The sequence below is a fragment of the Parasteatoda tepidariorum genome, chromosome 8 (assembly GCF_982258835.1).
Source record: "Parasteatoda tepidariorum strain Cologne lab strain chromosome 8, Ptep-v5.0, whole genome shotgun sequence".
NCBI lineage: Eukaryota > Metazoa > Arthropoda > Arachnida > Araneae > Theridiidae > Parasteatoda > Parasteatoda tepidariorum.
This window is the reverse complement of record NC_141762.1, coordinates 23,819,525-23,833,206: the sequence shown is the minus strand read 5'-3', so window position 1 is coordinate 23,833,206 and position 13,682 is coordinate 23,819,525. Positions and strand designations below refer to the sequence as shown.

The 13,682-nt window shown below is 30.7% G+C and overlaps 1 protein-coding gene across 1 annotated transcript; it reads left to right on the top strand.

The window, feature by feature from the left end:
- Positions 1-10,487: 10,487 nt before the first annotated feature.
- LOC147805943 (uncharacterized) lies at positions 10,488-12,004 on the top strand. Its single transcript, XM_087149493.1, has one exon. The coding sequence runs from the start codon at positions 10,622-10,624 to the stop codon at positions 12,002-12,004; it is 1,383 nt and encodes a 460-aa protein (XP_087005619.1). The 5' UTR covers positions 10,488-10,621.
- Positions 12,005-13,682: the final 1,678 nt, after the last annotated feature.

Sequence of the window (13,682 nt, the reverse complement as noted above, 5' to 3'; positions counted from 1 at the left end):
GGAGTTTTTATCCTTTAAACCCACCTCCAGAATTTCCACCAATCGCTTTGAAGTTCTGTTTGTTTCTCATTGTAAAATGTCTTCTTTAAAATAAAATTTCAAAAAAAAAAAATATTATATTCGAAATCGCTCTTCAACGCTTTTAAAAAAAAAGACAGCTTGACACTGTGGAACATCTATATTTTTGTTTTCTATTGCACCAGATTTTTTTTTACATCGCTAATTTCAAATCTGCAATCAGTTTCTCTCTCAAATCTACAGTTTTTTAAAATGATATTTTAGGTCTATAGGTAACATATTTTGGTTGAAAGGTACAAAGTTAAAAACGTTATATTTAAATGGGGATAGCGTAAATGTTGCGACGAACTTTTAAGTGAGTTAGGGTGGATTAGATCAGGTGTGTTAGGATCAGGTTTAAAACTGCATAGGAACCGATGCCAGGAAACGTTGCCTTATGACGCTAGGGTCGTTACCTTATTATAAACTGTTTCTTCGCGGAAATTCAGAATTCCGATTCAGAAATCCGAATTCGTTAGAAAAAAACTGTATGTTTATTCAGAGAAAATACGTTTTTTTTTTGTCTAATTTCTTAACTTAAAGCATCGTCTGCACTACTTCATTATCATATTTGAGGTAACCCATTCTAACCATTAAGAATGAGTCCCAGAACAAACAGATCCGATAACTAGATCAAAGGCTATTCTGGGTGGTCCGTTTTTTAAGAGCACTCTACAATTTTCTCACATTCATTGCTGTTAAAAATACTTGCTACCGCACTGAGAGGTGCTGAGAAGTACGATAGCAAGTAAAAGTACCGCAAGGCATAGTGATTTTGAAACACTTCAAAAGCTGCTAACTTGGTAAAGGATAGCAGGTATGATGGTATGATGAATCATTCCCCGAGATTAAGAAGGTAGTATACATTTGACTTTGTGTCATTTGCATCATGAACAGTAATAAAGGCCTGGTCTTCAGTACCTCTCATTACAGGCATTTTATCGAAATTATGAAAGTTCAACAGAAGTACAGTCCGCAAAAAAAAAAAGATATCACCCTGAATAACTTTCGTTCTAATGATCCGATTTTCACGAACTAAGTGTCAATCTTAATGGTTCCTGGGGGTGACCTCAAATATGCTAATTAATTAGTGCTAACTATTAATTAAGTTACGAAATCAGACAGAAAAACGTACTTTCTCTGAATAAACATATATTTTCTTTTACATATTTGGAATCTAGGCACTTGAATTAGGGGGGGTACACAAAATTTTAAAACAATTGGGTCGTAAATTGGGTTGCAATAAAGGTTTATATATTTGGCGATAGTCCAGAAAACCGCCAAAAAAAGTCGCCTGCGCAAATAAATATTTTAAGATAACCCATTGACTGATTCAAAAGAGAAACGCTTAATTTTACTAGGTTGTTAGGCAACCAATTTCTGACTGTAAAAAAAATGAAATAATGTTTTGTGATTGCTCTGAGAGGTTTAATTAATAGTTAATAGAAAACATCTCGAAGTTTCTAGGCAATAGACAATTTTTAAGTTCATTTATGTCCAAAAAGCAAAAAAAAAAAAAAAAAAAATTTTTTTTAATCTCCTTTGAAAAGAAAATTTGTATCGATTTATAAGTTTTTAGAATTTAAATACATGAACTTTTTATCTGATATTATTTAGATTATGCTATTTTTGCTATGTTTATTCATACTAAAATCAAATTAACATAACTTATAATAGCTATATACAAAATTTTAGGGATAATGATTTTTACAGCTTTAATCGAGTCTTCTAGGAATGAAAGTTTGAAGGAAAAGAAAGTGCTTGAAAAATAAAATGTAGATTGTATAGTAATTCTAATGCACATTCACAAGGTTTTCTATAACTTACGATATTTCTTTTTTCTATAACTCAATGAATTGCTGAATGTTTAGTGGCATTTTCAAAACATTGAAATATGTTATGTTTAAGAATAAGATATTGAAATAATATGTTGCATATTGTATGATTCATTGCTTAAAAAATTGCTTCATTTTGCTAGATATTTACGTTACATGGTTTTCTTTGGATAAAGATGATTAGCAAATAGCATCCACATGTTTCGATACATTCTGAAACTTACGTTCGCAAATTCACCATAAAATGTCGCACAGCATATTCTTCAATTACGATAAGCTACATTTACCACCAAATACTGCTACTATGATTATTTTTGTTTTCTTATATATATATATATATATATCTGATATGATACTCTCTTTTTAAACAGAGCTCGTAAGGCCCTTAAGATACTGAAATGGGGGCACGAATACTTAAAAGATTTTTTTTCCTAGTGCCTGTCTGTGCTAACATCCGTCAATTCAGGCATCTACAGGGCGACAGATATCTGTGTGGCCTAAGGATTCCTAACGAGCATCAAACATTCTCAAAATTAAGTGTTCATTCACTGGAAAATTTAGTGTTTATTCAATTTAAGAACTGTTCCTTCACTTGGTTATCTTACTACTTATTATTTAAACCACCAAAAGCTTAAAACAATATTATGTAAGTTATCTAAATTTTTTTTACATAATTTGTATTTAATAACAAATATGTCGACATGCATTTAATAACAAATACGTCATTTAGCTAAAATTACAAATTTTGAAATTTTTATGATTTTTATTTAAAGACAAACTAAGCTTAAGTATTCCTTCACTGGTTAGTTTAACCTATAAGATTTTGAGAAATTTGCGATGTTGTGAGAGATGCTTAAAAATGTTGACTACGTATTTTTATTAATATTTATAAAATATATATTCAAGAAATTGATGAATATTTTATTCCAAATTTATTCATTCGTATGTATATTATTGAAATTTTATCAGTTATTGAGAAAAAAAATAAAAAATAATCACATTAAAGAAGCACAATCTGTTGTATAATCATATTCTATCAGAAGCATGCTTTTATAAAACTCCACATTCTCTGAATAAAATGTATTTTATTCAATAAAATGTTTTATTAAAATTTCTTTACTAAATTGCAAATAGAATTTTAGACGATTAAAAAAGAAACATCGTATTTTATAGCTTAAAAAAATAAAAATGAAAAGATAAGCAAACGATTATTAGCGAAAAAAATATGAATGAAATTTTATGCTAAGCGCGCGAAGTCAAGTTCCTCGCAAGTTTATCACATTTTAATAGTAATCGCCCCATTTAATCATTTCTTCATTGTCGCCAAATTATTTTTTTAAAAATAATTAATTTTAATTTTTCTCAGCTTCTAATTAATAAAAACAGTTGAAACTTTAGATTTTTCAATTGAAAAATATGTAGATTAATATGGTATAAAAAAATTCATACCTTATAATTCAAAAATTTTTCATCCTTAATTTAATTAAATAATAAAAAATAATTAACAATTATTAAAAATTATTTTTTTCATGAAATTATCTTTGGGTAAATGAGTTTTATGACTGGGTGAAATTTTCTTCGAATTGCTTTATTAGTTTTTAAAATATGACTAAAAACGTAAAAAGTGAAATTAACATTAAGGGGTACGAACTTTGGATCGCTCTCCTGACCAAACTATGGGGACCATATTTCCCAGATTGCGGCTACCCCCTATATTTTGATGGTTAAGAATCCAAATATGTAAGAAAAAATATATGTTTATTCAGAGAAAATACGTTTTTGTGTCTGATTTCGTAACTTAATTAATAGTTAGCACTAATTAATTAGCATATTTGAGGTCACCCCCAGGAACCATTAAGATTAACACTTAGTTCGTGAAAATCCGATCATTAGAGCGAAAGTTATTCAGGGTGATATCTTTTTTTTTTTTTGCGGACTGTACATCCATCACCCATACCACAATTTGCTCTACCACAAACTGCTAAATCTTGCTAGAGACTCACTTCCTCGTGAGTGATTTTTATGGCGGAAATCGGTTTTGTTAGTTGGTCAGCGAAAATTGTTTTTCACTTTCAAAATATCTAGCTATCAAAAATTTGAAGTCCTGAAAAATAGTTTTTGAAAGGGTACAGCAACGCAACTTCCTGCTTCCTGGGAGGGATATGAACGTGAAGAGTTTGACTGACTTACTCCTAAAACAGATAATAATATGAAGTAAATCAACCAAAGAAAGAAAAAGAAACAGTGTGTATAATTTGTTGACTACATCTTTCTTGTTAATATGATGTGAATTTTTAATTATTGAATGTGCACAACAGGATGTGTCTTTCCATATTTCTCACACGGTCTCAAAATTTAATGTTTTCAAAATTTGCTTATTTTTATCTAATCGAATATCTTTATGTGTCAGCTGCTGAACTTGCTCAATACTAGCTATAAAGCTATATCATAAATGCATAATCAAATAAAATCTGCATAAATCAAAATGAGAATCTCATAAAACAAAAAATGAGAATCTCTTCAAAAATGAGAATCCAAATGAGAATGTTGCTCCAAGCAAATTCAAATAAGTAAATTTTCTTTTAAATATATCTCCCCAATAAAGCAGTGATTGCAGAACAAAATATCTTTTTTTTTATCTAAGTGACAGCACAACACACTTAAACATCTAATTACCTACATGGAAACCGTTGAATTTTTCTATACCAAAAGTGCTTTTCTGCACTATTTAAAAACGAACCTCTTTGCTGTATTGCCTCAAACAAATTCAAATATGGGCTATTCCACGGTAACATACGTTACATTCACATAAACTTTATTGCATTGAGAACTTAGAAGCAAACAAATAATATGAATCCACATATTAAAATAAAGTGATTTCTTAAAATTACAATCAAAACCAAAACGAATCTAATTAAAATAATTATTATTTTTCAATTTAAACAATGTAAAAGCCTAAAATTAGTGTGGTAACTTACGTTACCGAAAAAGGAATGGCATAAATTTGCAATATACTTGAAGGCAAAATTCTGTTCTTATACAAAAGTTTCATGATTAAGATTATATGTATCATTTTTCTGACATGTTTAAATGTTTCTTATGCCTAGATTTAAGATTTTATTTCAAAAGTTAAATTAAATATAATTTTTTAAGTGGGTAACTTACGTTACAGTAACTTACGTTACGAAATTCCCTTTGTATGAAACTTTTATCAAATAATGTACAAATGCAAATTAAGTTATTTAAACAGTATAGTGCAAGGGAGAAAAAGTGTACATGAAGTAAATTCAGATACTTTTGATTCACACATATCTGCAAACTTATTAAGTCCTCTGTTATTAACTAGTACAGGGGGCTCAATTCTTTTCACCATGCTTTCTTTCTGGTAGAATATTCATCTCTTTTTTCTGGCCATTTACAATAGATTCCCACAGCAGCCATTACATTGACTTTAAATTCTTGCTCTGTAACAGGGTATAACATGAGATACCACACCAGGATATAACATGTCCTCCTATCTAACCATATATCAACCCCCAGCATTTATCTTAGATTCATCATTTTCTTTTACAACATCTTTCACTAAAAAAAACTCTTCTGGTATGCCTTATTGTACTCTTAAATGGTGGATCTGCTTAATGTTTTTAATCTGTGGAGATTTTGAGAATAGACTAGACACTCCACTCATCTGTTCTAGAGACTCGCACTCAGCTGTTTTTTCTAAACATAAAATAAATTTCTGAAGAATTTCGTAAGATGGAGCATTATAAATTTTGCTGAAGGCTTCCTTAGTCAATCCGAACTTTTCATGATGCTTACAATCACAAACATTGCCTGGAAGTTTGCTACTAAGCAAGACATGCTTTGGACGGAGCTCAAAGAATTTAGTTTTTCCAATTTTGCATTCTGGATTTTCTTCCATAAACATTTGGTGCATTTCTCGAACTGAATGATGAAGATGCCGTGCTTGTATTTTCTTTTTGCTTCCATTAGCATCTCTAATTATAATTACATCCTTTACTCCCGGTGCCTGTCGAAAGATTTCGCTCAACTTTGAAAACATATGAATGCCAACACCCAAATTAATAACTTAAAGCAAAGAGTTTCATTAAAATTAATATCTTAAGGCAGCGATAATTTATTTAAACTTCGGTATTGTAACTGCATACATCTTATTTAGTTTGTATGCCAATTTTCAAGAGGAATAAACTCATTTCACATTGGTAACTTACATTGCATGCATGTCAGTAACTTACGTTACACATATTGAATGGGGCACAAAACAACAAATAAGTAATATTTGAAAAGAAAACTATTGCTGCTTATTTAGTGTTAGCCTCTAAGGAAGAAAAAATATTATTCTTACTTTTGTATCACTTGTTCTTTTTTACACACAAAAACTTTTTCTAGTTTTCGGTAACTTACGTTACATGCATTAATGTTTAGTTGAAATTTATATAATTAAGTGAATTTAACAACAAAAACTTATTTTTACACTGCACAATATTTCTATTAAGTGTAATAAACAATATTTATTCTTTGGAACAGTTTGAAATCAAAATAATGTTAACTTACTGATTTTCAAAAACTGACCATGTTCTCCACCCAAATCAGAACAAGTAAATGCCAATGTTCAATGGGTTACCAACACTAAAAAACTAAATTCTCAAAAAAAATAATTATAAATTATCAAACTTCAAACCTTTTTTATTCAGAAAACATCCGAAAGGATAACATTATTCTTATTTGAATTTTCCAATGCTTTTCCCCTTTTTCATGGAATTGCCCATTGAATCTAAAATTTGAAAAGTGCTTCAAAGAAAGGAAATGAACTGATTAAATATTAACAAGCAAGCAAGTCCCTCTAACTTTAAAATATCGTTGGCGCGACTTATAGTACACAATTATAATTAATAAACCTCAATAATGTTGATTAATGAGAAACGAATACCAAAATTTACGGAAACGACAGTTCTTTATTCCTTCCCTAGTCTTATTAACTATACCCTAGTTTATATTAACTTAAAGAGAGTCTTTTTTTTATTTAAATAAAAATTTATATTTGCTAATTCAAAATAAATATTTGTTAATTTATTTAAATAAAAAAAAGATAAAAGTGGTAGAAATCATATTATTACGGAATAAAATCTAATTCGGATGTTACAAAGCTCTTTCAATAGTGAACATTTAAAATACCCAGAAGCCAAATCAGAAATCGAAATTATCTGTTTACATATAAAAAGGAGTCTTTTTGATGTCAGCAACAAAGGCAAATTGATTTTTTCTAAACCTAAGCATGATGCACAATAAATCATCCTGAATTATACCTCCGTTGTACTGTAAACAATTTAATGATTTTCCAGTAGAAGTTAATGCACTTGCGTTAAACACAAATCTCAAAGGGGTACTTTTGGATTCAGGTCTAAACACACAAGGATGAATTTCATTACATAAAATACATTTAGTATTTTTTACATCCGTTAGAAACGCTTTTGACCTAGTTTTCGAGTTATTTTTATAACTCATTCTAGCGTTATCAACTACGGGTTTTCCTCTAGAAGTATAACATAAATCAATCTCCCTAGCTAATTCTACAGGTTTAAATCAAGTACTTGCTTCTTAAATTTATAAAGCACATAACCTCTTTATCAAGTGTTTGATTAATTTTATCAGATACTATTAATTGCTTTAAAGTTTCGAAGTCAGTTACATTTTTTAACTTTTAAATAATATTCCCAACTCGTTATTAATCTAGACGCGAATTGCACGTACGTTTCACTCGTCATTTTTTACGCTTTCCTAAAATTCTCTAAACAGATTTTGGGGCATGGCTCGAATTCTCTCAAAACTATAGTTTTAACTTTAGAATAATCTCCTAATTCGTCATCTTTGATGTATGTAATTATATTTGTGGCTTTTTCCCCTAACAGATTTAGAAGAATTTCAGCCTTAAATTTCTCAGGGACATTTTTTGAAATAAAAGCTCTTTCTAATGACGAAAAGAAATATCCCCATCCTTCTGGTCTATTAGGGATTTTAAGAGTTAAAGTCCTCACACTTTTAATGAGAGAGTCTAAAGATTCTACACTTTCGTTTTCCACACTATCAACAGGTTATTCACTTTTAGATTCGATTCACAATTTAGCGAGCTCAAGTTCCGATTTCACTCTTTCAGCTTTTAATTTTTCAATTAATCGGATTTCATCACTTTTTCTTTCTTCGATTATGTTATTTGCTAACTCTTCAACTAACTCAATGTTATTTTTATACGTATCACAACTCTGAATTGCTGTAATTAGATCAACAATAGTTTTCAAATTAGAAATGTCTACATTAAGCTCGACAGCAAGCCGAACTTAGTCCTCTTTTTTAGCACTTTTAAACATATTGAACTTCAATAACTGAATAATAAATCACGTACCTTTTATTAGGTATATTATCCACTAATTTCACTACTGATAGCTCTGATAGACAGGACCAACAATGGGTCTGACGATAGCTCAGTTTACATAAATTCTCGATAAAATAAAAGTTCTCAAAACTCAGAAAATGGACTGTAATTATTAGTCACAATACTTTATTCACATAACTCATTTCTCCCACCCGAGCTCTTCGGATTCATAACACACACTAAAATTTCATAGATAGTGCTTCTGGCATCAACAAGGAGCTTAGATTTATGTTAATTTTAGAACTATAGAATTTTTTTTAACATTTTGTTTTTATTTTCGGAAACTTTATTTTATAAATAAATTACCTTGTTCGACAAATTTGATAAACATTATAACTTATGTTAGAAAATAAATTTAAAAAAAAATACATTCATATACAGGAAACCCTTATAAATCCAATAAACTACAAATTATATTTTGTTTTTAAAAAATTTTTTTTTTATTTTAAAATATTTCATAATGGCAATTTTCGGATTTGTAATAACGATGTGCAAGACTAAATCCACTCATAATCAAAAATTATGAACAAAAATTTGATTTTAAAATTTTATGATATGAATAACTAATACGCGTTTACGTAATAGTATATATGTTACGTTTAATATAATTCAAAAAAAATATTTTGTTGCAAAATAAAAAAAATTATAATATTTTAGATTTTTTTTAATGCATACTACATTTCCATTAAATAAAGCATTGTTTTTATAATTAATTACTTTAACGTTAAAAAATGTAAAACTTGTGCCAAAATTTTTTGCAATAGTAATATGAAATTAGTTGTTTAAATTATTTAAAAAAGCATCCAATGCGAACACAATGTTAACAAAATTTTTAATTAACATATTTAAATGAATGAAAAATTATTCAAATTAATATTAAATGTTATTTTATAAATAGAGAATAATTAGATGTTACATACTTTTTTCAAAAAAGATGAAGTCATCTTAAAGCAAAGTTTCATAAATAAGGATTCTCAATCTATGTGTAGAAATACTTCTTGAACCACCGATAGATGGCAGCGTTTATTGTAAATTAAATTGTAACCGCAACTGTAAAAAGATATTGTTAAAAAAAGAGATATCTACGCCTTTTGAATGTAGTTGTAGTTGTAGCTGTAGTAGCCTTTTGTCCTGTATATCACATGTTATAATATATTTTTGTTGTTACTTACCCCTTTATGGTTATTGAGTAGTTTTCCTGTTTCTCAAGAAAACGAGAAAAATGATAAATTCACTAATAGTTTAGATAAATCTTCGGTGTATTTCATAACCCATTAGAATTATATAAACTCGAAAAGAGAAACTATGCACATTAGTGTAGGTCTCCGAGAATAAAAAGAGAAACGTTTTTTTCTTTTCTTCTTCATGGTTACTTTTTGGAGGAGTAGCAAAAACCAAAAAAAATCCTCTTTGTGTCAATAAGACATCAAAAATACAGTTCATTTGTTATTTAGACGAAACTATTTTCTAAGAGGAAAAAAAGCATTCCATCCCATGGCGTGATAACAGTATTCCATAGATATAAATTCCCTATATTAGTTATTCCCTATATTAGTCCCTGCAGTATTCATATGGGCATTTGTTCATTCCAACCCCCCTTGAGACGATAATCACTGGTATTCAAAACTTTTGCTATTCATTTCATCCTTTATCACAGGCAATTTTCAGAAGATGAATATTCTGGAGAACACAGTCCACTCACAATGATAGTTGCAGTCAAAAAAAGATCAAAAGAGCCGTCTTTTCCCTTTCAGGAATGACAATTTTAAAAGGTCAAGGTATTTAAACACGAAGTTAGCTGTGTATGCATATATATTGCACATTAATTTTATAAATTAAAAAAACATAAGCATTTTTTTTTAAATAAATTTTTTTTTAGAAAGCTTACCGAGTTTTAGAAAAAGTAACGATTTTATTCGACATTTCCGTTACAAATACTTGTACTTTTTCCCTAAAAAAGTAACGAAAGTACAAGTAAAAGTACTAAATTTAAAAAGTAACGAAGTACGAGTAAAAGTACGTACTTTTTACTTGTTCCGGCGGTACAAGTGTAAAAGTGTGCACGTGAACATTAATTATATTCTTATTACATATTTAGTATTCCATGTTTTGGCAACAGCAGTTCTTGTGTACGATTTAGAATTTGAGTTTTTAGAATAACGGTGTGCGTAAATTTTAATAAAAGTATTGTTTTGTTTTTCTTTTAAAAGTTGTTTCTTACATTATCAGAAGTGGGATAAACAGGCAACTGTATTTAATTTTGAGTTTTGAGTTTGAAATGGCATTTTTATCGCGACTTCGTAAAGATCAGTTACGTTACGTAGCTAATAAGTTATCTGAAGATGTTTCGTCTACTACTTTGAAAATCCCTGACTTGAGAAAGTTAATATTGAATAGCGAGAAATACGATGAAGAAATGGTTCGAGGAATGGTAGAAAATTTGGTTGAAGACGCCGAGCGCCTTCGTCAAGAAGAGAAAGAAAAAGCCGATCGCCAACATGCGTTGGAAAAAGAAAAAGCCGATCGGGAACATGAATTGGAACTCAAGAAGTTAGATATTGCTGCTAAAACTTTAGAAGTAGTCGAAACTGAAGTAATAACATCGGCGCCAAAAGTTGATTGGCAGTCACAACTGAGAAAGTTTTCTACGAGTAATGAGGATATTAGCCTTTATTTAGTACATTTCGAGAGAGTAATGAAAAGAGTACAAATGCCAAGTACATTGTGGATGGCATGTTTAATTAACCAGTTACCAAGTGAAATTGTCCAAATGATAATGAGAGAACCAGAAGAACAGTCAGAAAATTATGACTATGTTAAATCTCTTTTGCTTAAGTGCTACAGACTAAGTCCTGAAAAATTTAGACAACTTTTTTATTCTCATGAGAATACTGGTGGAAAATCATGGAAAGAATATTACCACGAGCTTGAAACGTATTTTAATGGGTGGACTGCAGGACTTAAAATAAGTAGTTTTGAGAGTTTAAAAGACCTGATCATCACAGATCGAATGAAAGCTCGGGTGCCGCCAGATATACGAGAACATTACTTGGATCAGTGGACCCATATAATTTCACCTTATACATTAGCTGAAAAGGTAGATGAATTTATTGAACTCAAAGATGTTTTTAAGAATCATATTCAGTATAATAATAAATATAGTAACAGTAAGTTTTTGAAAGAAGAAAATATCGCCAAGGGCAAACAAACAGAGCCAAGTCGAAGTACAACTAATAATCAAACTGTTTGCTACAATTGTTATGATACCGGCCATTTTGCCCATGATTGTGTAAAGCCAAAACGTCCAAAGTTTTGTACTGCCTGCAAAACAGAAGGACATGGTACAAAGGAATGTCCAAAGAGAGCGTCTTTCCCATTAGTCAATGCAGTTTCGTTTTTACCCAGTTCCAGTAATAGTACAACGAAGAATATTATCATAGAAGAAGTAAATACTAGTGCTCTTCTGGATACCGCTGCTGATATATCTATGTTAAAATATAGTTTTGCACAAACGTTTAATAAAAATATTCATAAAAATATAGTTACACGAATTCGAGGTATTGGAGGTGTAAGGGAGTCACTAGGAATTATCATACTTAATGTGACTATAGACAGGGTAAAGCAAGTTAGTTCACGTGGAAGAGCTGGATTTTTTGCATGATTTCCAGATTAATGAAATGCCTGATACGGTTGTGTTGAAGACCCACGAAAAGTGCTTGATTGAACCGCGTACAGTTCAATTGGTAACTGTCTTCAGTGCATGTAAATCTCAAAACGGATTAATTTCCTGCAGTGATCGAGATGGTCTAAGCAAGGATGTTACGTTTGCTATCCACGGTGGTAAATCCAAAGTGCCCGTCGTGAATCCTAGTAGCGTAAAATTACAATTAAAGAAAAATCGTGTTATCTTGCGAGGAAATTGGGTATCTGAAAATAGTTACAATTCAATGGTTAAAGAAGATGCGAATTCAACTCCAGCCGTTTTACTAGCAAAAGAAATTGTGTGAAATCCTATCGATAGCAATGAATGAAGAATCCTCACGAAAGGCAGCTTTTACAACTCCTGATGGACATTATGAGCCTACACGCTTGCTTTTTGGCTTATCGAATGGACCACCTATTTTTCAGCGAACGATGTCATTAGCTTTGGTTGATTTGCTTTGGAACGGTGTATCATGTTTTATTGACGATATATTCTTCGGTTCTATCGGCTTTGATGATATGATAGTGAAGCTTCGACAAGTGCTTGAAAAGTTGCTAAACTCTGGGGTAACACTGAAGCTATCTAAATGTGAATTTGGAATGTCAGATATTGAGTATTTGGGATTTGTAATTGATAAAAATGGAATACGACCAGGTCCAAGAAAACTTGCTGCCATTGCTGAATACCCCGTTCCAAATAACAAAGATGAATTGCGTCGTTTTCTTGGCTTAGCAAGTTTCTTTCGCCGATTTATAACACGATATGCTTCAATTGCTGAACCCCTCACAAGGATGCTAAAGAAAACTTCATCGTTTACATGGACTGATGATAAAAATGATGCTTTTGAAAACTTGCGTTCTAAATTAGTATCGAGACCAGTGTTGAAACTATTTGATCCACGCGATGAAACTGAATTACACACTGATGCAAGCTCTGCTGGATTAGCAGGAATGCTCTTGCAACGAAATAAGTCGAGTGCTTTTCAGTTTGTTTATTCCGTAAGTCGCCGTACAACTCCTGAAGAAGAAAAGTATCATTCAAGTCGTTTAGAACTTATAGCTGCCGTATGATCAATGACTAGACTTCGTCCTTTGTTGTTGGGTTTAAAATTTACATTAGTCACCGATTGTTCAGCAATAACATACTTGAATACGCAAAAGAACATTAAACCCCAGGTAGCGAGAGGGACTGAACTGTTGAGCGAATTTAATTATAATGTTAAACACCGAGATGCTACTAAAATGGCTCATGTAGATGCCCTTAGTCGTTCACCAGTCGAAGAAAGAATTTGCACACCATTGCATGAAATAGACATTACGAGTCCTGTGGAACTAACAAGAGAGCCTACGGTATTTTACATCTCTACTGAAGAAGACAGGGTAGCCCTCATACAAGCTCAAGATCAAGATTTGCAAAAAATTGTATTTTCCTTAAGAAAACCGAAGACAAATATGTAGATCACTAGAAGAAAAACAACTAGCCGATAATTTCGAGTTGATTAACGGAATACTTTATCGCCTCCATTATGAATCAGGTGATAGAAACAGGACACGAAAGTTGTTTGTAATGCCAAAATCAATGAGAAAGTATCTTGCTGTTCGTTTCCACGACTTTTCTGGTCATTTTGGAGTTGAGA